Source organism: Athalia rosae, chromosome 1 (assembly GCF_917208135.1).
Source record: "Athalia rosae chromosome 1, iyAthRosa1.1, whole genome shotgun sequence".
Lineage (NCBI taxonomy): Eukaryota > Metazoa > Arthropoda > Insecta > Hymenoptera > Athaliidae > Athalia > Athalia rosae.
The window spans coordinates 7,261,627-7,288,837 of NC_064026.1; the positions used below are offsets into that span (position 1 = coordinate 7,261,627).

General features: G+C 40.2%; 2 protein-coding genes across 5 annotated transcripts in view; one reads left to right on the forward strand and one right to left on the reverse strand.

Annotated features, from left to right (window-relative positions):
- The first annotated feature begins 887 nt into the window (after positions 1–887).
- Positions 888–9,601, forward strand: LOC105686068 (EH domain-containing protein 3). 2 transcript variants are annotated; one of them, XM_020852330.2, is made up of 6 exons: positions 888–2,263; positions 2,444–4,517; positions 5,293–5,401; positions 5,911–6,229; positions 6,868–7,038; positions 7,440–9,601. In XM_020852330.2, exons 2-6 carry the CDS (start codon positions 3,718–3,720, stop codon positions 7,643–7,645), a joined length of 1,605 nt encoding a protein of 534 aa, XP_020707989.1. In that variant the 5' UTR covers positions 888–2,263; positions 2,444–3,717; the 3' UTR covers positions 7,646–9,601. The 2 variants fall into 2 exon arrangements, with proteins under 2 accessions (XP_020707989.1, XP_012256060.1); XM_012400637.3 differs by having other exon boundaries at positions 888–4,517.
- A 996-nt stretch (positions 9,602–10,597) lies between these two features.
- LOC105685933 (Down syndrome cell adhesion molecule-like protein Dscam2) overlaps positions 10,598–27,211 on the reverse strand; it is a 123,108-nt gene continuing 106,494 nt past the window's right edge. The window contains exons 7-34 of one of the 3 annotated variants that reach the window (XM_048653361.1): positions 23,016–23,162; positions 21,804–21,944; positions 21,478–21,668; positions 21,056–21,296; positions 19,512–19,665; positions 19,281–19,432; positions 18,930–19,193; positions 18,670–18,815; positions 18,098–18,530; positions 17,739–18,032; positions 17,365–17,595; positions 17,030–17,185; positions 16,883–16,953; positions 16,410–16,653; positions 16,173–16,319; positions 15,908–16,069; positions 15,599–15,815; positions 15,382–15,470; positions 15,120–15,299; positions 14,841–15,029; positions 14,567–14,752; positions 14,029–14,473; positions 13,658–13,911; positions 13,406–13,574; positions 13,160–13,323; positions 12,749–12,848; positions 11,661–11,825; positions 10,598–11,018 (exon numbers count right to left, since the gene is read on the reverse strand). In XM_048653361.1, the coding sequence (XP_048509318.1) occupies positions 10,967–11,018; positions 11,661–11,825; positions 12,749–12,848; positions 13,160–13,323; positions 13,406–13,574; positions 13,658–13,911; positions 14,029–14,473; positions 14,567–14,752; positions 14,841–15,029; positions 15,120–15,299; positions 15,382–15,470; positions 15,599–15,815; positions 15,908–16,069; positions 16,173–16,319; positions 16,410–16,653; positions 16,883–16,953; positions 17,030–17,185; positions 17,365–17,595; positions 17,739–18,032; positions 18,098–18,530; positions 18,670–18,815; positions 18,930–19,193; positions 19,281–19,432; positions 19,512–19,665; positions 21,056–21,296; positions 21,478–21,668; positions 21,804–21,944; positions 23,016–23,162 (5,384 nt within the window). In that variant the 3' untranslated portion in view covers positions 10,598–10,966. Of the gene's footprint in view, positions 11,019–11,660; positions 11,826–12,739; positions 12,849–13,159; positions 13,324–13,405; positions 13,575–13,657; positions 13,912–14,028; positions 14,474–14,566; positions 14,753–14,840; positions 15,030–15,119; positions 15,300–15,381; positions 15,471–15,598; positions 15,816–15,907; positions 16,070–16,172; positions 16,320–16,409; positions 16,654–16,882; positions 16,954–17,029; positions 17,186–17,364; positions 17,596–17,738; positions 18,033–18,097; positions 18,531–18,669; positions 18,816–18,929; positions 19,194–19,280; positions 19,433–19,511; positions 19,666–21,055; positions 21,297–21,477; positions 21,669–21,803; positions 21,945–23,015; positions 23,163–27,211 lie in introns of those variants that run through there. The other 2 variants (XM_048653364.1, XM_048653375.1) reach the window with 2 other exon arrangements.

Consider the following 27,211-nt stretch of genomic DNA (forward strand, 5'->3'; position numbering starts at 1 on the left):
ACGACTAATTAATGAACGATCAATCATCAAATCTCCTGTTCTACTCCAGAGAAATTAATAGGTATATCCTAATATCTAGTCGGGTACATCCCGTTAAAATTATTCGAGTCGCTAATGTCAGAAAAAAAGGTCGATACAAAATTGGTCAGGGTCGAAGGCGTGCGAGTTGGCGTGAAATGCCCCATCTGCACATACTTCGTCTTTAAATTCGCCATTTTCATCACCTGCATGTCGATTACACGCGGCAAACCTGATGAACTCAAGTCTCAAGCAACTCAAGTAGCCATCAAGCGCGCAAACCCCAATCGAAAAAGGGCTTCAGCCCCGTACTGGGACATTTCCGGACTTGACCCAATGCTCAAAATCCTTGTATTTGGGTCCTCTACCTACCCTGTCATTTTGGCCAAAGTTATCGCTAACACCCTGGATAATCAATTTTCTCAAATTATGTGAAACCAAACATTATATTGTAAAATAGAAGATTCATTCGACTCATATTGTGCAAATATTAGCGTAAAAGAGTAGATTAGATATTCGTCAATCCAAATACATGAAATTCTGCTAGATGACTCGATGGTTACTATGATATTTTTACATATGTATATGAATATATGCTGACGAGATACACCGTATAGACAGTATTCACCGGTCACAGTCATTCATGCGAATATTATGCGATACAAACTTTGTGGGGTCTTCTGGATGACCTTCAACCTACATTAGCAACAGGCGTGACTTTATATGCGAACACGTGGCACTGTAATATATGACATGATATATGCTACAGTGTTCCAGAACGGCAGAATCGCTCCCATTCAGAAGAGCTTATATGCGTGCATGTAAATATAAGTGGCAGTGTCACCAGCTCATTAGGATCGGTAAATTGACATATAAAATTGTTTAACAAGGATGTATCTTTCCCGGTTATATAACCACCGACACCGAACGCTTTGCATATACGATTGCATAACGGAGCAAACGATTACGAGCACTTATGTATAGCTGACGAGACGCCATTTTAACGGGAAGACTTGCATTCACCCACGTGGAATTTTAACATCGGAAAACTCACAATCAGAACAAACGATTCATTACGATTCATCGGCTATGTATATATATTTATACCGCAACTATTATCATACGTATATGCACGCTGCGTAGTCCTAATATATAACGACCTTTGATACTTTTTCTTCGTTGTACTTCGATAACGTTATAGTTATCTTCTCTACGAAAGTGATTGATTATATGTATGTATGTAGAGCATGATTGCAGCGTTTCATAAATTTTAAGTGTGCCAGTGATCAACCGTGAGAGTGATGAATCCATAATCCCGTGAATTTCGGCTCATAGGACACCCCACGCCGAGCCCCACGCTCATGATGGATACATGGTGTATATGGTGATAAATTGAGTACAGAATTATTCAACCTGCACTTCCATTCACCCAACAGTTGACTGCAGAGTGTTGGAATTTTTTACAATCTATTTGATATTTATACGAGGTGAAACGAGATATAGGTATATACGTATATAGATCAATATGGGGATAACAGTTTAATCTATATATGACGCAATCAGAAGTGATTCACAATCGATTAAAGATCGTGATAAATTCTTTAAAATCGTTGCAAGAACGATCACGGCATGAGATAACAAAATTCTCACTCCAAAAACAATGCATGAGATCGTGAAAATTAGATAAACGACCTGTGTAAGATACAAACTTTCTACATCAGCTGCACCCTTAATTTTATGTACAACTATAGGTAGCCTATTCGGAAGCACAGTTTTGTTCAATTTTCTATATTTTCTGTGTCGATCTGAAATATATACGCTCTGCAGGTCTGGAATATTATACAAAGCGATAAACCAGCTCTGTATATGATAATTTTTCCAAAGAGCGAGTGGAATATTATAGGTATAGTTATTCGTTGTGGAACGATTCCGATATACATATAATGCGCTTACGTTTTCGTTCCACAAATTATCTGAACAACGATAATTCGACTGTGTAATCATTCGACTTGTAGTTTTTCATGTTATATATATGCTGACGTATTAGTCATACCAAATGAACTTTTTCGTCACACCGTGGTATCTGCAGTGATTCCTGCAGGGTCTCTTGTGCATGATGGTTAAATTCCATGGGAAGCAGCTGCTTAAGCCATTCGTTCAAGCTACGGTTAAAGACTTCACCATTTATGAGTATAAGACATCAGCCATACCAACGGATGGAAGTAGGAGATATATTTAATCCGGGGTGAGCATTGGAGCGGATTATGAATAGTGTGGGTGGCTCGAAAGGGCCTACAAGAAGCCCACATCAAGACGTTCGTATTATTACACTAATGTTGTAATGTACAGCGACTGTAGGAAAAAATAAAAATTCAGGTATGAATCGGAAATATAGGGTCCCCGAAAATGAATTTTGCATTCGCAGATACTCGTTTATTTGAGAAATAAACCATCGGTACAACCATTCATTTATTGATGACACGCCATACCATAGATCAGGGAGAAACATTCAATGCAGAACAAAATTCTATGAAGAAATGAACGCCTCTGTATGGCTTTATTGCTGGTAAGTGAAACTGATCTGCGACTCATGAGCAGTGCAGAGAACCCTAGGTATTCTGAAGTATTGAAAGATGTGAAAATAATATTTTCTAGAGAATATATTCGTGTGTCGTCGACTGCAGACGGACAATAATTATTATTGCCAATATGACTGTCGTTCAATAAATAGGCATCCAAATTCGATAAATAGAAAAATTAACACCTGTATATACGACTGTGGTTGGGACTGTGTATGCTCGTAAATTAAAAATACATGTCCAGGGATCCTATTCACGATTCGTTTCTGGATTTTTGTTGGTGTCAGCTTCGCATGATGTTCCTAATTGATTATAGGCTGAGAAAATAAATTTTCAACTATGTTATTTCACTCTACTATCAAAAAGCTTACGATTATTTCGCAGGTATACCGCATGTGTATTGATAATGAATATCATATCTAAATTAAGATTGTCCCTTTCAAAATTACGTGTAATACAATAGATGTATCAGAAACGAACAATAGGCTCTAATAAAATGAATGAATTGGAATATTACATGGCATTAGAATACTTTAAATATTTAAACCGAGTGAGGAAAAGATAGTGAAATTTTGCACTTGCGAATTACGATGATCGTATCTAAACTAGCCGCAGGAAATGTAAAGGAAAAATTGTAATCCCAATAAACGATTTTGGAGCCAAAACCTGATAGCTTTTGTGTGCATCGGTATTTTCAGCGATCATGTTCTCCACTTTCTTGTATCGAATTCCGCGAATGTTTAGACATGCATCCGTACTTCCGGTTCGCAATAATGTCCAATCGGAGGGCGTATCCCTGCCCCAGGCCCCCTTCATTTCTTTTTACATGGCTGCGCCGGCCACCGTGGCGAAGTAGCGACAGCGATAGCGACTGTGTGGTGTAGAACGAGCAGTGAAACGAGGAGCTCCATAGTAGATCACAGGCTTGGTTGCGCTCTGATTCGGTGGTGTGGTGATACGTGTTAACTTTAGTGTTAACATTTGTGAAACCGTGACTCAGACGGACGTGGACAGGAAAAACAGTGAAGGACGTCTGTACCTTATTTGAGGCGATAAGAATAATATAATTCCAAGTGTATTGAACTGAATAAAAACAAAGTGATCAAGGAGAGAGTTCAAGATGTTCAGCTGGCTGAATCGCGAGGATAGCGCGAAGCAAGACCTTTTTGAAAATGTAACCGAAGGTCTGAAGAAAATCTACAAAACAAAGCTCCTGCCTCTGGAGCAACACCATCAGTTCCACGATTTCCACTCCCCTCAACTCGATGATCCCGATTTTGATGCCAAGCCTATGATCCTCCTCGTTGGTCAGTACTCGACAGGTAAAACAACATTCATAAAATATCTCCTGGAACGAGACTTTCCCGGAATAAGAATTGGTCCGGAACCAACGACTGATCGTTTCATTGCGGTTATGTATGATGAAAAGGAGGGCGTTATTCCTGGTAACGCCTTAGTTGTCGATCCCAACAAGCAGTTCCGCCCGCTCTCCAAATTCGGAAATGCTTTTCTCAATCGATTCCAATGTTCCACTGTTGCCTCTCCCGTTTTGAAGGGAATATCTATCGTGGACACACCTGGAATACTCTCTGGAGAGAAACAGCGGGTCGATAGAGGTTATGATTTCACTGGTGTGCTAGAGTGGTTCGCTGAACGAGTCGATAGAATTATACTGCTCTTCGATGCGCACAAATTGGATATATCGGACGAATTCAGAAGATCCATCGAAGCACTCAGGGGACATGACGATAAAATAAGAATTGTTTTGAATAAGGCTGATATGATCGATCATCAACAGCTAATGAGGGTATACGGAGCCCTTATGTGGTCGCTAGGAAAAGTTTTACAGACTCCTGAGGTTGCTAGGGTTTACATCGGTTCGTTTTGGGATCAGCCACTTCGATACGACGTCAATCGAAGGTGAGTTCTCATTTGTACTCTCAGAAACGTCAGAGTTCACTTGATAGCTTTCTGTCTCTTATTCACACAGCCAGGAGTATGGATGTTTCCGTTAATAACTCATGTCATGCGCTAGATATTGTCATTGAATGTATCTTGCATCATTAGCAGATATGTGTAATTTTGTTTTGTTTAGAAACTATATGCTAAACACCAGTGAGTCATTTCATCGTATAGAATAGAAAATTTATTATCTCAGTAATATTTTGTGATGAAATGACCCTGTTCGATTAATGTAACCAACCCTTGTCAGATTCATGATTTAAAAAAATATGTTCCATCAATGAATTTGCTGTGTCTGAAAGTTTTCTATCATACTCAGGAATCAAGATTTGCGCATCAAAATGAATGATGATTTTATATTACGTGGAGATCCATACAATTTTCTTCATGTTTACTATAGTTGAGCTTATTTTTAATTGATGGTAAAAGATCTTAAATCATGCAGCACTGTTAACTTGATCCATTATTATCAACTGATCTGAGCTTATATTCCAACAAAACACAATTACACATTTTCCTATGAGCTTACAAAAAATTAATATTATATAATATGGACTGAAAAACCTTTCGACCAGAATAACTGATACTTGCTGATTTGCCAGACTGCAGTTGGAAGATTTGAATCAACATTCTTCTCTATTAGTTATCCCTTTTATCTATCAGTCAGTTAATAATGGAGATGACTTTGACTTTGACCTTTTAGAATAAACATACATATAATTCCTTTCTCTAGGCTTTTTGAGGATGAAGAACAAGACCTCTTCAAAGATATGCAATCTTTGCCCAGGAATGCTGCGCTTAGAAAACTTAATGACTTAATCAAACGTGCTCGCCTTGCAAAGGTGAGAACTTAACATGAGATTTTTGGTAATGATAGAATCATTTTCCAGAATAATTGACAATGATCAACTTTCTACCCACTCATACCTATTCTTGAAGTCACACATTTAACTGGTGATACCTTTGTGATTCCAAAAACACATTGCTCTCAGTATTTATTGGCGGTTTGAATTTCAGACAAAATTGTCTAGTGGTTTCTCTTAGTTAGTTCTATATTGAAACAGACCTGCAAATGGATTTTCTTCTTGAGGTCACATTGAAAAGAGAATGTAGGTATTGTAAGTTTTTATGACAACACAATACCTGACCATAATGACACTCTTGTAGTGAAATCAATACGCGCATTTTAAGTGGGGCTAACTCTACTATTGCATTATTAAACATTTAACAATCTTGAGAATGTATAACTGTACCTACAAGTCATAAGTTAATGAAAATTTTAGTGTAATGGACGTTTTTTCAGCAAGAAAGTTTACAGTCCTCTATTATTATGAATTCTTGAAAATTATAGGTTCACGCTTACATCATTAGCGCACTGCGTAAAGATATGCCAGCCATGTTTGGCAAAGATGGAAAAAAGAAAGATCTAATTAGAAATTTGGGTCAAGTGTACGACCAAATACAACGAGAGCATCAGATATCTCCAGGTGATTTTCCAGACCTGAAAAAGATGCAAGAATCTCTAGCCCATCACGACTTTACAAAGTTTAATCCTTTGAAACCAAAACTTTTGGAAATCGTGGATAAGATGTTGGCTGAAGATATCGCTAAACTTATGGCCATGATTCCCCATGAAGAGATGACCACTACCGTGGAACCTTTAATTAAGGGTGAGAAGACCTACCGTTACTATTTACATGATCGGCCGGTTGATTTCAAGAATATTTTTGTTTCTTTTTTGAAAACAATCATCCATGCTTAAAATTTTTGGTTTTTCTTGCCAACGATTTTTCTAAGATAATAAATGTTTGAATAAATCACCTTTTTCTTGCGGTATACTTCAATGATATAGTCTCAAGTTGATTTGAGTTGTTATGACAAGTTCTCGTATTCTAAGAACATTATTCACTGATTATTGTCGCCTTAGTTGATAATGAATTTGAAGTACCCACCTGACTCATATTTTATAATTGTAAGCCAATAATAGTTGATTTTTTTTTCAACTGCAGTGATTATTGATGACTAGATCACACTGTCTATGGAAGCTCTTTAACTTTTTAATCACTCCATGGTTTATTTAAAATGTGCTGACATACTTAGTACATTATTGAATTACTAATACCATTAATGCCTACTTCATCATCTACGATTTTCATATTCATCATACACATATTTATTCCCTATCAATATGTCAAAGTATAAATGATACTATTGTGAGGTCATTCTCTGCATATTTATGCCTTACATCAGATATACCATTTTCATCCATGTCTATGAAGTTGAACTAATCCTCATCTCTTAATTTCAGGCGGTGCTTTTGAGGGAGTAGAAGATCAAATAAGTCCATTTGGCTATAAAAGAGGAGAAGGTATTGATGCTGGTGCTGGAGAACCTGAATGGATTGTAAACAAAGACCGTTGCAAGTACGACATGCTATTTGACAGTCTGGGCCCTATGGACGGAAAAGTTACCGGTGCTGGTAAGTCTTTGTCTATACAAAAATTACTCTTTCCACTTTAATCTAGAGTCCTATACCGACTGGGATGATTGAAATGTGTAAGTTGAATTCAATGACTGTTATTTCAATGATTGCGTACTCATCAGTATTGTACTACAAATAAACGCCAGTAATAAATATGGGGGGCTGATAAACTGAGGGCAACGCACAGGAGTCCATCTTATCAGATTCACAGTGAACGGTGCTGTGTTAGTTACACCAAGATTGAATTACAACCTTCAAATATCATTAATCTTGTAACAGAATCTTTTGTAGAAACTCCGCACTATTTTTCCGCATGGTTGTAGACCTGACCTGATTTACAGTCGGACCTTTCAAATGTCTAGTGTCAACATGCAAATTTATGTTGTTGTGTTTTATAGCTGCGAAATCTGAGATGGTAAAGTCGAAGCTCCCCAACAGCGTACTAGGAAAAATATGGAAGCTATCCGACATCGACAAGGATGGTTTGTTAGATGCAGATGAGTTTGCATTGGCCATGCATCTAATTAGTGTTAAGATAGACGGACATGAAATACCTGCAGAACTTCCGGATCACTTGATTCCCCCCTCGAAACGTGATGTATGAATTGTTCGACATGTGATGCAGTTTGTTCCTGCAAAGACACATGTACAATGCAACAGCTAGACCAATCAATTCCATTTTCGCACATCCCTATTGAATAAGATCATTCACTCTCGTACCATTCAAGCAGATATGTTCGAAAGGGTTATTTACCTGCATACTTTCGGTATATAATTATCTTAAACTGAACTACGTTAATACGCATTGATCTATGTTGACGTCTTTCAAGTATGCGTACGAAATTACTAAGCAACTCGGGCATACCACTTAATCAAAATATTCGCTTCTATCCGTATTTTCAATGATCAAAGTGGGATTGTGATCGTAAACTGTAGTTACAACGTTGATTTTTTTTTTTTGTTTAAGAACTTTGTAAAATCCGTGTACTGACTTGTGAGTGCGAATGGTACGAGATGTCAAAGTACGTAAGAAGTAACTGAGCCTGTCATGTTTTGTTATGAAACTAGATTTTTTCAAACATAATCACAAAATTATTTTTGTATTACAGCATACAATATACTCTGCAGTAAAATTGATAAAATGGCTTGTATCATCATTGGATTTGTAGATATATAATTAGTACCATTCTGACTACTGTATTGTATATGTAATGTGTATACCTAATCATTATTACCTAATATCACAATGAGATTTATTTAAACATTCATAACGCATAATTAATAACGTTAACTTAATTTATAAACGAAAAAAATGTTACAGTGTCCATTTATTTGCAGACGTTCGTTTATCACGTAAGTCTACAAACAGTCATCCGGATGTTACACGAGCCCAGGTCACAAAGTTACATACCAATGGTATATTATAACTAGACTGTTTGTTAGCAATCGCACTTTGGCGTTGTACGTACTTGCCAAGCAACCTACTCATAATCTGTCTGATCGTACTAACAACTTCGTTTGATATTCACAAATATCTTCATGTATATACTTGTGTGTGTATATTTATATCTATCGATTCGTAACATTCACTGAATGATCCACAGACTTACTCTTTGAGCCGATAACTTATCGATTATTTAAACTGACAGAGTATTGGAAAAGAGCTATATGTAAATATGGGGATTTTGATTTGCACGATCATATATATATGTATATATATATACATGTATAATCATTCCCAGAAAAGATATCTTTGATGGTAATTTTGTATAAAAATAAATAAATGATCTAATGAACTGGGAAGAATAGGCTTATCGCTAGCGGATGGAGACAAAACTCAGCCTATACTTATTTATGGCTAATTGCGCAGAAATTTTCACACGTAAGGAAAATACCAGGCGTTTTCTACAAAATTTCAACCGTATCTCTCTCCTCAGCACTGCCTTTAATTGATATGTATATTTTTCTATATATTCGAGAAGAACAGAAAAAACAAACGCAAACAATTAAAGAAATCATAAAATGAATTCCAGGAGTTTATTATAACTCTTTCTATTGAATTACCAAAGAACTGATCAACATTTATTTTGTGCGATTGAATAAATTTGCTATATTTCCATGCATGATGTTTAAATTCGAGATAAATATACAGTGTGGCAATTTATTACGCGCTATGTAAGTGAAAAAAAATTAGAAAAAAAAAATAAGCGAATATGTTCGTTAACTACGTAATGTTTTCGGCTTACAATTTTCCGAACGGTTCGATGATCGCGGATTATTTTTTTCTCCCCTCCGGGCAGAAAGCGGCAACTTTGTTTCGCGCGAAACCAAATTGCCGCTTTCTGGCTCCGTCGAGGAGAAAAATAGTATACACACCATGGGCAGTTAATAAAAAAGCCTCAGATCTGAGACATTTCTCACTTTACTGCTCTCAGTGTGTAATATACTATTTCTCAGAGTTAAGGAATCAATTTTTAATATTTCTGATATTGTAAATTATTTTATATAAAAGTATAGCAAATATATAAATTATATTAAATAAATTGTGTTATAAAAGTTACATAATTGTTTTCACGTTATACCCACTAAACATTAACAACATCTTTCACACTACGAATGGTTCAAATAATTATGAGACTGAGGATATCGTAACATTCAAATCTTTAAAAGATTTATTGAAACTTTTTTCTTTGTTTTTGGTTTTGCCTTTTGTACAACGGTATATTATCTATATTTATATTAAATTTTTTAAACGAATTAAAATAATAATATTTCTACAGCCTATAATAGGTATTATATTACATTATCTTATATAAAAAACTGTATAAAATAATGCGCTAGTATATGCATATGTATGTGAAGTAAAATGACGTAGAGTATACAATAATTTTTCAATTTTTATCATTATTATTATTATTTTCTTGGGCTTCGATGGGACTATTGATCAATGCTTTAGTAGCATACAGACCGATGCAACGATACAAAATAGGTCATATATATAAATTGACAAGGTTATAGCAATAACGCTATCCGTGATATACATTTCGTGACAAGTCTTTACGATTTAGTTTCGATTTGATAGAATGGCACGATTTTTATTACATTTACCACAAATTTAATTGTCTGCTTTCAATTAGAAACGATCGTGAACATATCAATAAAACTAACAATAAGACAATTGGATTATAGACAGAGTCATGACTAACGAACGCGAATGGCTAGTTGTTGGCTTGTTGACGACGATGGTTCATTGCTTCTCCATCCTCAAGATCATATAGTATATGCACGTACGACAACGAGTCAAAATAATTATTCACGAATTAACGCACAATTGCGGTTGATTGATGATGCGTTACTCGTAGCGTAACACATTTATATCACCTTGAATACGCACTCATCTTTCCACTATTCTTAGACAGCTGCCTACATAAATTGACCGACTTTTAAAACATTCATATACCATGTATATACCTATATTTGTATGTATATACAATATAATTTTGTAAATTTCTTATTACATAATAAAAACAATCGATCAGTACATTCATTTAAGGTTTTTTTTCAATAAATATAACACCCTTTGGCGGCAGTGTTTCAATATAACTGCAGCTTTCATAATATTCATAATATATAACGGTTTGTTATATAATTATTGTTATTGTTATTAATATTATTATTATTATTTTGATATATTTATACTTTTTTCCTTTTAATAAACCGAATAAATGTTCATTAAGTTATTCATGCGACGATAAACGTAATTTGATTTTCAACGTAAAATGTGCAAAAATGTTGATACTTGTAAATAGTTTGTCAAACGAGACTAGTTTGGTTACTCATTATACCTGTACATGATACGAAAGTTTTGCAATTTATACGCTGCATTTATGGATCGTCCGTTTCCGGTTATTCCCTCTACCTTCTCTCAAACATGAATCGTGAACTCCTGCCGTTCCTGCTCCTTTCTTTGCTGATATCTATGAACGAATAAGGTTCATCGTTTCCAATTACTCCGCAAAGGAAATTTTGACTCAAGTTATGTTTCGTTATGGCTCTGATTACAGCCTCGAATACTCATTACTATTTTATGACAAACAAAGCATACAATTTGTTATACAACGAGAGGTGCATTTCTGGGTGCAAGAACGACCTAAGTCTTGGTAGCAGCTTATATTTTGCCTTTTTTTTTCTAAACATATTGCCGATTATTTTTTCATTTCATTTATTTGCTAGCTACTTTCCGAGTTGTTTGTTCGAGTGAAGGGTCAGAAAAGACGGAATTTATTATAAATCGTACGGGATTGTTTAATGAAAATGATGCATTCCTAGAATTTCTGTAGATATACCGAGTAACGGACGCCCCGCGTTTTTGAAATCGAATAAATTAATTGCACTGTTTAATCTTTATAGACTTGAGTCGCTCTTGCTAAACCAAGGTTCCCAATTGCTCTCCGATTATTCAATCATCAAGCCAATAATAATAAGTTTTTTTGGATTGAATCTGACAATCAGCTTTTCGCATGCATCATTTGGTTTCATTCTAACATCTTGGACAACGAATATATGTATGTGTGTATATCTGGGTTCTCATTTACTGAATAGCATTTTTTTTATTTTACCTGGCGAGCATAGTTTCGATCGCTTCGATCGGAAGTCTGCCAAGGCTGCCCCCGTGTCTGGTAGCGATGGAAAGTGCATGGCAATCACGATCGCATTCTGCCTCGCTTAATTCTCGACTGTCGCTAAATCCAGTTGGTGGTAATAGCGTCATGTCATCCACCGAACTGCACAGAGTGGATCAGGTGTAGGAATGAACCGAAGGTATGGTTCGTTATTAAAGTCGTCGTTATACCAATCAAAGATCTTATAGGAAATATCGCGAAAACAGTAGAAATTTGATGTCTTTCGTTGAGACTTGAAAATTCTTCACTATCGCTAAGCAGTACATTGGGATTTTACTCTATCGAACTAATATAAACACCATGCTACATAAACTACTAATGACGATGAAATAGGGCCGATACTAATTGTAAGGAAAAATTATGGGTCGGGGAAATAACATTTACTCTGGACAAGAATTGCCCATTTATTGAAAAGTGTATAGGTATATAAGGGTGGGTGTAGGAACCTAGTAACCGAAAATCCTGATGCCGGTGGTCTTTGACCTCTGCGATTTTTCAATTGTAATGAATTTAACAATTTATTAAGACCAGCTATTCGCTAAACTGTTTGGTTACTTATGTTATACCTGCCTACCCTTCACTAAAGTAATTACACGGAATTACCGGACATCCTAGACAGTTTTACGGTCGGTTGTATGAAATATGCGGAACCGCTAATTTATTTATCAATGAATAATTAATTGAACCGCTTTCACGATGGCAGCGTTACCGTTCATTTGACTAAATAGCGTCATGAGCACATCACCACCCGATGTCCGATATCCCGTAACATTTATTTCAAAAAATTGAACAATTAAACGATGGAAACTACAAACCCGTACGAAAGACTTGCGTTGGTTGCAAGATTATTTGACGCATGCGATTCTCGTTTTACTTTCATTTGCCGATAAGAACTTTTATTATTCACCCGATACGCTACCATAATCAGATCCTGTGCAACCAACGATACAGTCTTTTTTTGGGAAGGAGAATGAAAAGATGAGACTGACATGAGTGCTATGTGGAAACAAACAAACCTTGGCTACCTGCGAGTGGACCTGCTTGGTTGCCGGCTACGCCTCCTGGCCAACGGCGAACCCTCGTTATTAGATTCAGTGCTGGACTCGACACCTCTCGAAAATACATCTGCGAATTGATCGATTAATTCAATTTAAACCCAGGGATGCCAGAACTCTCCATATTCTTCGATTGGGCACATTCTTCATGAAACTTCAAGGCTGTTAGCCTTAGAACGTTCAAACAGCACAGACAGTGCAGAAAAGGATAATATCATCGAACACCTCCAAACATTTTCACAATGAACAAACCCTTCAGAGAAAAATGGGTGATTCTGGTATCGGGTGCACTCCACAGGAAAAATAATCTAATAAATTATGGCCGAAAGGGGCTTGCGGCGGTTTGGGTGGCGGGTAATTTTGGTAATCACGAGCGCCCACCTCTACATGGTTTCACGGGTACCCTGTAACTGGGGCCAGCACATTCTCCGCAAGGACTACCAGAAGTATCGCTTCCCGATCCTTGCCTGCTGGATCTGAGTTTACTTTCTGCCTCTGCGATGCTCGGAAAATATCGCTGCTTGTGCCACCTCGGTGTTTTCGATCTAATTGCGAATGCGAAAAGAGTTATTGACGAAGAATCGGGAATGTTCGCTCGGTCGGAAAATTGTAATAATCAATTATCACCTCTCATAATCAATACTCGATCTCTCATAGTCGATTATATTTATGTCCTCGTTTTCCAAGTGGCCGAAAGTCTTGAATTGCATCGTGTAATCCAAAGTGGCAGTCGTTACCGAACGGTTTTCTCTACCTGGCACACTGAACGTAGCGTATGGACTGATCTCGTACATTCCTATAGGAACGAAAAATAGCATAATCAATTCGTCAACTTTTCCGATTTCCAAAGATCAGACAGATTTGTAACATCATCTCTACCTGAACCATGATCATTGGGTTTCAGGTTCTCTTGTTTAACCGGGGAGCTGGTGTAAACCTGGTGGTTCCTGCGGTTGTCTCTTTCCGCAGTTGATTTCAATTGGACCGTTGACATGCAGCTCGTCAAATGGTGGGGCTGGTGGCCCAGCTGTTGCATCCCGGGCTGCAACGGCTGGGCCAAACCTAAGCCTGCTGGTTGCTGCAATTGCTGCTGCTGCCCGGCCATCATTTCTCCCAGGTAGCCGCCACTCTCTCTAGAAGACAAGACAGAGCCTGCAGAGGACGGCTGATAGGGTTTCACGCGAAAGGAATGGAACTACAAATCTAGATGGACGCCAAAAATCGAAGAATTTATCGAAATGCAAGCCTACCTGCCGCGTTTCAGAACTACGTATCCCAGCAAAATTGCACAAAGGACCAGAACTAAGGCGCACACAACTGGAACAACGATGTATAGCACCCTCTGGCTAGGAACGCTTTTCGGCGCGTCATTGTCCATGATGAGATCGTTAGGAGGTCCGATACTGACACCGCTTATCGTTGTGGTAGCAAATTCCATCTGAGTTTCCGTTGCCCCCGCGTCGTTGTGCCCCGTGAGTCTGACAACGTACCGCGACGCTGGTTTTAAGTCACGAATTATCAGATTCTCCGTCGCTCGGTTCGCTACCATAATCCATGGATCCGAACCACCTCGCTTACGATACTCGACTGTGTAGTATAGGATCGGGCACCCTCCCGTTGGCCACGAAACCAGATTGAGTCGCAACGTCGTTGAGTTCGTGGAGATCATGTCCTTCTCCTTCGGTATCAAAGGAGCTTGAAGGAAAAATCATATTTTTATCCTCTTCGGCGATCGATTTTGGAATTTCGAGGTTTTTTTAATATTTTCAAATTCAAATCTTTCATTACCACTGCCTTTGGTCCGAGCACTGATCAATCCACTGGGTTCCCCGGTTCCGACTCTGTTGTGGGCGGTTAAATGCGCGAGGTACGAAGAACCGCACTTAAGGTCACTCAATGTGTACGCCGTTTGTTCCGGAGAAACAGCGATTTCTTCCCAACCATCCTGATCTCTTTTGTAGCTCAAGACGTACCCTAGATATAATCAATCGTTCCCAGAATTTATAGTCAATACTCGACGCATCCCAGTCCTCATTCTACGAGAGAAGAAAATATGATTCACCTTGGATAGTCGCACCGCCGTTGTCAGGATGGTTCCAGCGAAGTCGAATACTATGCGTAGTCGTGTATTGCAATTCCAATTTTGGCGCACGCGGAGGCATCACAACTATTAGAGTGTAAGTTACCGAATCGTCTCCAAACAAGTTCGTAGCTGAACATGTGTAATTTCCCGCCACGGACTGTTCTAGGCCTAGAAACATCGGTCAGGAGTTAAATACCCCTCATTCGACGAAAAAAAATTTACAATAAATAATAGGAGATGACGCGGTGTGCTATTTACTGTGAATGTTTAGGTGTCCGTCAACCGTTATCTCGTAATGTCTTCCTGTGGTTACTTGACTATTTCTATGCGTCCAAGTCGGACGGGGAGTTGGATTGCCGACAACCAGACACGGAAGTGTGACCGAAGATTTAACCGCTCTTCGCATTAGCTGGGAAAAAGACGCAACTCTGGCAGGCGCTGTGAGCAAACGGATTATATTCATATAATTATAGAACCTGCACTAATTGTAAGATTATTTTTAAACTTGAATGATGCTCGCCTCGAGTATCAGTAGTTTGAGTTACGATGGTAGTCCGTTCACCCTCCCCCAATCCCGTCGTTGCGGTAACCCAAAATTCGTACAGTTGTCTGGATAAGAAATGCAAACATCATTTATCGGAGGCGTAAAGAATTACGTTGGTTGAAGTCTGCGATTCATTTCGGATGTTGGGTCGACGATCACATCATTGAAACTTCAAACGAAAACCCCACCTTACCTTTCCGTTAAGCCTCTTAGTTCCATCGTCAAGGTATCGCTTGCCGAAGACGGAGGGTCATGCATCGTATGGGTATTATTTCTTGTCGCTCCAGCCTCCCGGCTGTAGACAGTGTAAAGTGAAACATGCCCATTTGGTTGCAATGGCGGTAACCAAGAGACGAGAATGCTTTCGGCAGTCAAAGCCAGCGCTTTAATACCAGCAGGGGGTCCCGGAACTGATGGCAAATGAACGATGCCAGAGCGAATGAAAATGCGTAATTGAAAATCGGGGACGGTTGAAATGCGAAATCGTTCATTATTCTCTCACCATCCTCTTCCGTCGAGCAATACGTAGGTGGGCTGAGTTCCCCATCGCCAGCTCCCGTGTAGGCCAAAACTCTGATCGAATAGTTGGTGTATTTGTACAACGTATGAAGATAAGTCTCCTCGCTCGATGTTCGCTTCACTTCACCCACCGTTGATATTTCCACTGTAAACATAATTTTCACGATTGTAGACCAACGAGTTTTAATAAGGTCAACGCGATGTTGATGTTGTTAAAACATATTGCAGAATGACAAATAAGTGCTTACTGTTATCGGTCGGGACCGGTCTGTAGTAAACTTTGTATCCTTGAATGACCCCTCCATGTTGATGCGTCGGGGGTGCTCCCCAAGACACCTTGACGCTTTGTGACGATAATGGTGAACACGCTACTTGAATCGGAGGAGCTTCCGGTACTGAATCAAAATCGTACGACGTTTTCGTTAGGTATACTACAGCACAAGAGGAGCTTTTTTCTCAAATCTGCCTAAAATTCGGATAATTACCGCCTTCTTGGGTCGTGCCAACAATCGGGCTGCTAGGAGGCCCGCTGGCGATGCTGTTGAAAGCTCTGACGGTGATGTCGTATTTCGTGAATTTTCTAAGGCCTGTCAGCTGAATTTTTGTCGTAGCCCATCCATTCACCGTAAGACTCTTGCTCTGATTGACACCCGAAGTTGACGAGGAATGCTCGGACCAGGTCACTATATAACCCAGTAGTTCGCCATTCCACATGTCTCTGGACGGCGTCTAAAGGATTCCCCGGTAATGATCAATATCGAAAAAAATTTGCCAGTGGCATAAATTGTGTTGATTCGGATTTTTGCGAAATTTTTACGTACAACAGTTACTTATGTGACCCTCAAAAAAAAAAAAAAAATAGGTGCTAAAGAGGGGGCGTTAAAAAAAGCACTTGAAATATGCAAGTCGTTAAACATAAAGATGATCTAAAACCCGCGTACAGATTGGATTTAATTACCTGCCAACTGACAATTAACTCTCCGGGTCCTGCGCTCTGTACGTTGACATTTTGGGGAAAATCCATCGGTGCTGGAAATCAATATGCGTTACCAATAGAGGAATCTGTGTAAGCAGAGATGGAAGAACAATTAAAAACCGGAAATACCTTCTTCTTGCGTCTTTGCGACGACTGAATCCGTAGGTGCACTCGCGTCGATAGCGTTGACGGCGAACATTCTGAATGTGTAGGTGACTGCTGGATGAAGTCCACTGACCAAGGCCATTTCCTGGTCAGCACCCATTGTGTCATAATGAGCAAGGCCTGCAAATTAATATTGGGAATGTAGGTTTCCATAATCAGTTTTGCCACAAAATAAAGTAAAAGGAATATTCCGAGGGATAATTTTTTTTTTTTTCGGGTAATATAAAACTGTGGGTAATTCTGAGAGTACGACCGTAATAACGATAATATGAGCGGGTAATAATACGGGATGTAAAAACCATTTTGCGTCGGGTTGGTCGCTCCACTTATGCTCGTGCTTCCGGCGTTGAATGTTATATTGTGAGTCTGGGTAGGATCCCACTCTTCGGTGACGCTAATACCGAGCGGACGATATTGAATGACGTAATTGATTATCGGACTATTTCCGTCAAACGACTGTTTCCATGAAAGCCTTATCGATCGGGAGCCAATTTCTATCACTTCAAGAGCCATCGGTGGGTCTGGCCGTTCTGTCAAAAGATTGAATAAGATTTCGAACAGGTAGAGTATTAATTGAAGAAAGACGCGCATGTAAGATGAATCAGCGTATCATGTTTCAAATAATCGAAGCTCGATATTTTCGAATAATGAAATTCGCCACAATCGGACCTACCTTGAATAGCGAGATAAATGAGATGTTCGCTCCTCCCGAACACGTTGCTGGCAACGCATCTGTACACCCCCGAATCCTGACGGTCACTTCGTCCAATTGACAATTGAGACTTGAGTCCATCTTCAGACTTAACTTGACTTATACTGAGACGATAGTTGTTCAAATCCAGACGATTGTTGTTATGCGTCCATTGTACTTCGATGGGATTATCTCCGATGACGAAACAGTCGAGACTGACTGGCTCGCCGCGTCTTATGGTTACATTTTTACTCTGGATTTCAAATCTGGCAGGTTCTGTAATATAACAAGATGGCCCGGGTCAGGGATTTCGTAGTGAGAAAAAATCCGAGTCATCTTACCGTTCACCGAAACGTAAATTAGCTTGTTGAGAGCCAAACCGATCCCGTTGTTCGCTCGGCAGAGGTAATGCCCTTCGTCTTGAGGACCAGCGGAAGCTGTCCATAGAGAACCGTTTGGCTGAATGGTTATTCTTCCGTCCAATCCGATCAACGGTTGAAAGTCATTCGACGATCTCCCGTGACCCCTGAGCCAGGTGATTTGTGGCGGAGGAAATCCTTTCGCCTCGCAATGTACGTTCAAGGGATTGCCGAGTAGGGTTGATATGTCCTGTGGCTCGAATATCCATTGGGGAGGAACTTTTACCAGTAGTTCGGCAGTGTGATTTACTTTGGCAGCATGATTTGTAGCGATACAAGTGTACTCCCCGCTATGGCGGGATGAAACTTCGTGAAAAAGTAGAAGACTATAAAACGTTTGAACTTTCTCTTCGATCTGAAAAGAGAGCAAAAAACAACCACGCAAGCTTTACTCGCTTGACTATACGTAGATCGAATTCAGATTTTAAAGTTGCATAACTATAACGTTTCCCTACGCGATCGAACGACTTGTATGCAACAGTGCGGTAACTCACTTGAAGGGCCGGTGGTATTGGTTCACCATCTTTTAGCCAGGTGAAGTATATCGGACGATCTCCAGAAGTTACGCTGCAAGTAGCCTGCGCCCATTTACCCTCTTGCAAATTCTGGTCAAAACTAAACGGCGTCATCACCGGAGGACCTAAAATTATATCAATCCCGATATTCGACAACCGACAATCTTACAATTTTCCAATCTCTCTTTTATTCGTCCGCTCAAAAGATGTCGTCACCAAGAAATTGACATCGCACTTACTACTAACGGTGAGCACTATATCTCTGCTCGCAGTTTCTCCTGATCTCCTGACCGTGCAAGTGTACGTCCCATTATCGTTCGTGTCCACCGAAGTTATTGTCAAAAGACCTTCGTTCAATTTTTGCCTGATGTCGAGGGGCAATTGGACCCCGCCTTTAGACCACTCGACCGAGGTGATCGGGTACCCGGAATACGGACAAGCGATTGTTATGTCTTTTCCCGCAATTGCTCTGATGGGACCTATCGACCTGATGTAAGGTGATCCTAGAATGATACTTCGCGGTAAACCATCTTTCAAATTTTCAAGTCATTCATATCGCACCGTGGAAACGCAATGGAAACGCAACCCACCGTAAATATTCAGTCTTGCTTTATGTTCAACGCTAGCTAGCGCGTTGGAAGCTACACAGGTGTACAATCCACCGTCTTCTGAACCGGCCGACGATATGTTTAGGTGGCTAATTACATCACCGGATTGATCGACGTACTGACCAATCGCGTATCTGAAATTCACAGGATCGTTCAAATTCCGTGGTAAAAACAATCGCTATTTTTTTTTCAATCGAACGACATCGAAATTACCTATGACCCGCGACGATTTCGCTCAATGACTGGCCGTCTAAAAGCCATGTGAACGAAGGTGGTGGAGATCCGGTCGCCGAACATCGCAGAGAAACGGGCCTTCCAGGTGTAAGAGCTTGTTCAATGAACGTGTACTGCAGCTCGGGAACGGTATCTGCATAGAATAAATTAGGTGAATTTTATCTTCATGGGTGAAGAGAATAGCGTGGTCGTTAATCTAGAACGGAGTCTGCTTGGATCACGTTCGACCGTTAACATCGCCCATAACGTGACGAGATTATAATCAGTAGATTGGTATCGACTGGGGAATTATCGATCACCTGGTTGGAAATGCGATGTTTCCATAAAAGGTGAATGTAACTAACGCGTTGATCAGTTTTTTTTTTTTTTGATTAGTTACCACTTAGGAAAATTGCGGGCTCATGACCCTCGTTCGTCGGCGTTATAAGCCTCGGGGTTTTAAGTCGGCTGTGCTCGTTCCAATGTATTCGAATTTCTATAACAAATGAGACGGGTCACGCGAGGGGGTAAAACACGCGCGTCCAAGTAGACCAACCTGTACCATACCGAGAGTAGTGGTAGGTATGAGGTACCCGTGTAGGCGGTTACAAAGCTATTGGAAAATTGGCCATTTTAATCCATTAGACAAAGCGTATCCGTTGAGTCGACGGGGGCCTCTGACAACGATGAGATTCATCAACAAAATGCATTTCGGAATATCGGGCGAAACGCTGGGATTACTCTGTTGCTTAAGAACGACTAGAAGAAGCGAACGAAAAAAATGTCGGAAGAAAAAGAGAAGACCGACAAAAACTTATGGACCAAGAGATTCGCGGAGGACGAGACGAGCCGAGTCATCTGAGAACGGGCGCGAATTATCTCACTTTTGCCCGTTACACAAATGAATCCATGACTCGATCCTAAGATTAGGGTTCCGGTGTCCTATTGTTGAATTCCGGTGCCTGCGAAGGATAGGGGTACCCTGATCCTTGCCGCGTCCTTGGAACAAGACCTTCGGCTTTGTTTAAGCTGGATCAGAAACGCGGTGTAAAGCTTGCTGCTAAGTCCGCGATTAGTATGGTGTATGGCTATGTACTACACGAAGAGAGACAAGTAGGTAAACTCAACTACTTGATAACGAGATAATACAAATTTAGAAGTTTTTTCCCGAGGTCAACATTATTTAACCACCCGCGAATTCACTTCACGCAAAATTCTGCAGTTGTATTCCACTTGCGACCCGAGAAAGATAGCTTCCCAGGGTTTACCGCGTGGTAGGGTAATCAATTACAACTCTCTCTTACCGGAGTACGTGAGAAAAATTTTTTTCACCACATATTTACTTTCAAAACCGCTCAACGCCCACCGACGTTTTTCCGAAGATATTTCATCGTCTAACAACAAAATAGACATTCCAACTGTTAATAAAATAGATGTTACAACTATTCGTCGTTATAGGTATCGATTCGTGGCGTTGTTATCTGCCACAACTCGGAAAATTCGATGGTAAAATACGGTGAATAAGGATCATCGAATCCACTTACCCCCCAGTTGAACTACTGCGGTTGCCTGAGCGTTCTCCTTATCGCTTCTCACGAGACATTGGTACATTCCTCTGTCCCTACGACCGACGAAACTTATGACCAGGACCAATGGAGTCTGCAGATTGATTCTCGCATCCTGACCCGTCAGAATGGCAACTCCATCGTGAAGCCATTCGACACTTTCGACCGGGTAACCTTCGACCGTACAATTCATCGTCGCGGTTGCTCCGGAGTTCACCGTCTGAAGTGATAATTTCGAGCAACCATGTACAGCAAGTATTTCAATTCGACTTTATTAGATTTTTTCCATCTTCGGACGAAATTCGTCACATCGAAGACTAGCGTGAGGCGAACGCCCCGCGGAGCTGTTTGAGAACGAAAAGAAAAAGAAAAAAAACTTTCGATCTTTGAAACTGGGTTACCTGAATCTGAGGATGAATTCTGGCGTTGAGCTTCGAAGTGACGGCCAAGTGACTTTCCGCCCTTTGTTCTCCGAACTGGTTACTCGCTCTACAAACGTATCTTCCGGCGTCTTGGGCATCAACCCGACGGATCTGCATTAAATCTCCCCAGAGTTGTATACGGCCGGACGATTCTACCGGAAGTAGATGACCTGCGAGAGTCGATTTTACACGGTTTCAAAACTGGAAACATCGCTAGTTCTAATCGTGCAACGCAATTACGTATCTCTTTCGTATATTCTGTGTCGAGAATAATTCCGATAAAAAATTTTCATCACCCAACTAACCGTCTACATCTTTGTACCACGTGAATACCGGGGGAGGACTTCCTTGAGCGGAACAAGTAAGGTGGGTATTTGAACCCCTTTCAGCTGATATCACCATCTGCGAACGTTGGGTCAACATCGGGGGCATGGACCTGCTTTGTTCTGCGGAAGAAAAATCTACTTTTCAATCGGTATAAATAATATTTGTAAATGTGTATACGGACGATTTCCGGATTAATATATCGTAAGTTTGAACGATGTTGATGCGGCTCGTGAAAAGTTACGCAAGAAACATCTAATAAGCGCGTGACTGATGAACCGTATAAAAACGCTGACAGGTCGACGGGCATATTGGATTCTTCTTTCACCCGTTTATAGGTATAAGTTACACCGCAATTTTACCTTCTTGGTGAACATCTCAATGTCACTTTCACTTACCCTGCTTCTCATCAACTTTTTTCTCCCTTTATTAGTAACATTATACCCTTTTATTCGTCCTTCCTTGCGTTATTCACCCTTATTTCTGCTTACCCTGGTTCATTGCGATTGTTAGTGCTGAATGACTCGCCTCCTGAATGGGAATCTTGGACGCATATTATCGGAAAGTTTTCACATCAAGAAATCTTGTTCACAAATTTATTTTCGAAAAACTCGCGAATATCTTGGATTTTGTAAGTACGCTTTTACCTATACACATAACTACTGTATGAGAATTCTCGAGCAATGGTGCAAATTTTCCTCGTATTCGTGCAAACATCTCGGTGAAAAAAAAAAAAAAAAAAAAAAAAAAAAACAAAAGTAAAGAAAAGGAAATGAAAAGAGAAAAAGCATAGCGTCAGTCCCACCCCTCAAAATTACGAATGCTACGCGCTCGTTGTCGGCGTTAAACGTCTAGGTATATAGGTATAGGTACGTACAATAAGGTGAAAGCGACTTAATATCGGATATACGCCCGGACAAAAAGAAATTGCGTCTCTTAGAAAACGGTGGTAGTATAAAAGCCGGAATCTCTTGTCTGCACCGGCATAGCTATACTTTCAGATTGCTGCAAGAAAAACTCGCGCCAAAATATCTTCATCGTGAAATTCTCGAACAACGATGTAGGTTTTTTCTCGGTTCAATGAATAACACGTGGTCCTACTATAATGAAACATGATTCCGTCAGGATGTCACGTTTTATCATCTATAAAGAAGGAGAAAAAATGTTATTTGTATATATATATCTACACATACCTGTTACCGTAAGTGTAGCAGAATCGCTCCGACGTCGTTCCCCCGTGAGAGAATGAAGTGTTAGGCAGGAATAAGTTGCTCTTCCATCTTCCGCCCTCGCGGCACGGATATGCAATTCCCCCTGCGAGGTCACGACGAACCTTCCACCTTCAACGGAAAATGAAAAAAAAAAAAAAAAAAGATAGATCGCCTCTGAAATTAGGTCTGGAAATATATTTCGCCTTTCCACTAGATTCAGGATATATCTATAAGAGGTGAGGTCATATCTCGAGAATTACGTTTTCCACTATTTTCCTTGGGCTCCGGAGCGATTGGTTTGAATTGCAACGGTTGCGAAGGATGAATTCCGCAGGGGAGCGTGGAACCGATTGATACTCGATAAAGACCGATCAATCCGATCTATTGAGTTCGAAAAATAATCACCCGGATTAGTCCCTGGCGGACGTTGGGCTCCAGTTCCGGCAAGAAGCAATTTTCCAATTCACAGTTTTCAATTTACTTCCGGCGAACCACTGACCGGTGCCAAAGCTGGAACTTGGAGCCTGGAACGCCGTGCCGAGTTAAGTTTCTCTATAGAAATTCTCATCACGCTTTTCTTGCCCACTGGGTCCGTCTTACGAGGCACGTCCTCTACAATAATATTGTTGATTGAATGTACAGACAGAACCTAGGCTGCCCCGACTCTGAGGAGACGCCGAAATGGAAGGTCGGCCCTGTCAGAGAAAATCCTGGAGACTGGGGTATAGGTATTATATAGACGGACCTATAGATAGGGAGGCTGCAGGGACTGTAGTCCTTTAGAAAGCAAGAGATTTTTTATTCATCTAATTTTATTCTCATGTTCATTCTTCGACGAGTAGTCGAATCTTTTCGCAATCCTTTCGGATGTTTGGAATTCAATCAAGCGAAAGGTAGGTAATAGAATTGCTTCAATGTTTGACGATACGCCCGTGGAGGGAAACCCCGATGTCAATTGGGTAATATAAATTAATTACTTCTGGAGATTTTGAAAGATAATCGCGTGATTCTCGGAGTCTTGCGACCCATTGCGGCGAAATATATTTTGAATTGGAATCGATCGGTTAAGCTTTTAGTGGAAATAATGTTGATATTCGAGTGGAATGTTCTAAGCTGGATCGAGGTGAGCTTTTAGGTTTCTATTCTCGTGGCTGGTTGAGCGACACCGATTCGGGGGTGGGGGGGTCGAAACGCTTCGAGAATGACAACGATGCGTTGTTGACGGGGAAACAACGCTGGGGATAAGGCGAAACAGAAATATGATGAAATAAAACAGTCGTCTCGAGGGAAGCGCGGGGGTTCGGAGTATGAGAAGAAAAAAAATGACAACGAAAAGAAAAGAAGAGAAGAAAAGGAATGGAAATAAAGGAAGGAAGGAAGAAAGAAAGCTGAGAGAAAGAGGCGGAATGGAAAGAGGGACTGTGAAAGGATCGAGCTTTTTCAGACCGTTTCCATTGACTGTTACGCGTCCGAATGCCCTAAGGCAAAACCCTTAAAAACTTCACGATATCCTCGGAATTCTCCATCGCCCGAAATAAGCTTGGTGAACTGGAGTTTTTTAATATTTTAAGACTTCGAGCTTGTCGATTTTGTACATCGAAAATCTCGCCGGAGTGTGAATGGCATCTTTGTGGAAGCGAGTGCTCGGTTTATATCAGATAAAATATCGAAACGTAGAACGTGAATAAAATAATCACTCGTATTTGCCGAAGTACGCCAAAATGTCATACGGCGTATCGGTTTAACGACTGCAAGTTAAAATGGACGTCCGCAATATAATTCGGAAGGATTTCACGAACATCACAATAGACTAGCTGATTTTTTAATCAAATTTGCAATATATCCATTTCGCTCGGAATTTTCGCCTGCAGCCTACGGTGCAGTTAATCATGGAATTCATGGCATGCTACTCAATAAGCCAGATACATATCACTCGCGCGATACAAGATCACATTATTTGATCCACAATATGAGTTTAGAGCGGCGAAATGATTGCGCGTAATGTACGGCAAATATAATCAAATATCCGTTTGATTTCATCGGTATAAATTTCAACCAGCTCGTTTCACATCGCCACCGCCATCGCTGACGCTCGTGCTGTTTCTGATGCGAATTCCATTGCCGCACACAATTAGATATTTCGCGTCAAAAATGGGGGTTACGGTTGCGCCAGTTTTAGCGGTGTCAATTATTCAAGGGCTGTCGTTTGGAAATGTTATTTATAGCAAGGGTCAGAATCGATAATTCGCCAGTAGTGAACTTTGGCCTCGCGGGATCATCCCGCCGGCGGAATGGACTTTTTTCTCGATCCTATTCTCACTGATGTGACGGGTAAAATTCAGGGCACCTTAATAATATAGGCTCTCATTCCTGCGCCTGATGAATAAATTCAGATGCAGCATACGAAGCGTTTATGTGTACCGTAAAAATATGCTTTTTTTCTCTCTATAGTCCCGAAGTATATTGAAATGTATATTTAAATGCACATTTCCGAAAATACCGGAGCTTCGAAACAGGTGCTTTATATTCCGATCGGAACATACTTCGAAAACCTATCCTGCAGCTGATCCTCGTAAAGTTGCCTGGAAGAGGACTGATCATCTTGAAACTTTCGAGTGTTATGATCCGAAGTAGGACGTGCGAGAAAGTAACCAACATTCGAATGGCACTTTGCTCGCATTACGACCTCTTAATTTTAACTGTCACCAGTTAAGAGTAGACAAGACGTTAAAACTACAACCTGCCACTCGCCAGACCCATTGCATCTCCCGAACGATTAGATTCATACCGTGTAATTCTTCGACGAATGCGAAGTTACGTACATGAGTTTCGTGCGAGGGAACGATTTCCTGCACTTTTCTCATCATATTTTTTCATCCCTGTAACAGCGTCATCAGCGATACGTTATATTTGGTATTATCTGTCTACTTTACGGTGAAAGTTTGTCCAATTCGTAATCTTCAAAAATCGTTTAAACAAACTTTTCTGACACGTGTTCGCTGTAAAAACTACAAACTGATACGTCGTTTGACGTAAAGTTTCAAAGTTTTCAACCGGCTCGTGCGGTTTTCTTTTCACAGTGGATTATACGCGTGATGCGATAAGAATAGAAATGTAGATAAGGACGATATTTTCCCATCATAAAATAATGTTCATAGCTAACCGAATATACCGGAGATTCTACAATGCGACGAATTATTATGGAATCTCTCGTCGTTTTCTGTCGTAATTTCCGAGTTAATTCATCCGTGACTTTGCGAAACGTATGGCGGGTTTAATGTCGCCACAGGAAATAACGGGGGAAAAAATTGATAGAAATAAGCTCGCGTACGACGCGGTGCGCCTTGATTGAAAGCCAAAACTAGTGGGTTCTTATTCGTTAAGATCGACGTTGCCACTTTATTTAATTGCGAGACGTAGTCGGTGAACACTCCGCAGCTCGAGGGATTGACGACGTCTTCCTCTTCCAGCTGGAAAACTTGTGGTAACGTGAAATTGGAAACGTAATTAATGAAGTGACAACCGCGGTCTTCGACTGCGCCGTGCTGCCGGTGGTTTTCCGTTACCGAGGAGGAGTTGAAAATAAAAATAAAATAAGAAATATAAGAAAAGTGAAGAAAATAAAAGAAAAAAGAGATTGGAGCGAAATGTATTTAACGAGAGAAAATCTTTTTCAACATTATTATTATTATTATTACTTTTCGATTTCAGAAGTGTTATTCGGCCGGGTTATTTATTTATTCATGTATTTTTTCATCGCAGTTTCAAGTACATCGTATTCGACTCGCGTAAAAATCTTAATTATCATCGCGTAATTTATAGGCTGTATATTTACGGCATACCTGTACGGAAAAATCGAGGACTTGGTCGCAGTGCGTGCGCCGGGGATTAGATTTCGTTCCGTCATTTTATTTATTTATTGAAAAGAATCTTTTTTCACTGTTTTTTTACTTTTTGCGAGTGAAAGATACGCAGGGAACGTAGAGAGACTTTTATTCCGCACGGTCCAGGTAACATTTCCCGGGATGTGGCACCTGGGATCTCCTCGGTCGAAGGGGCAGTTGCCGTTGTCCAGTCAAGGGTAGAAAAAGGTAGAAAAATTGAAAAGTTGCAAGATGTGTCTTGGGAACTCATCGTCGGAAGGTTGTCAGAGTGTCTCCGCACATCGTTTTTCCATT

Coding starts and splice junctions, on each gene's coding strand:
- LOC105686068 (XM_012400637.3), top strand. CDS start 3,718: ATGTTCAGCTGGCTGAATCGCGAGGATAGCGCGAAGCAAGACCTTTTT. Junction 5,402..5,910: donor AACGTGCTCGCCTTGCAAAG/GTGAGAACTTAA, acceptor TGAAAATTATAG/GTTCACGCTTACATCATTAG. Junction 6,230..6,867: donor CGTGGAACCTTTAATTAAGG/GTGAGAAGACCT, acceptor TCTTAATTTCAG/GCGGTGCTTTTGAGGGAGTA.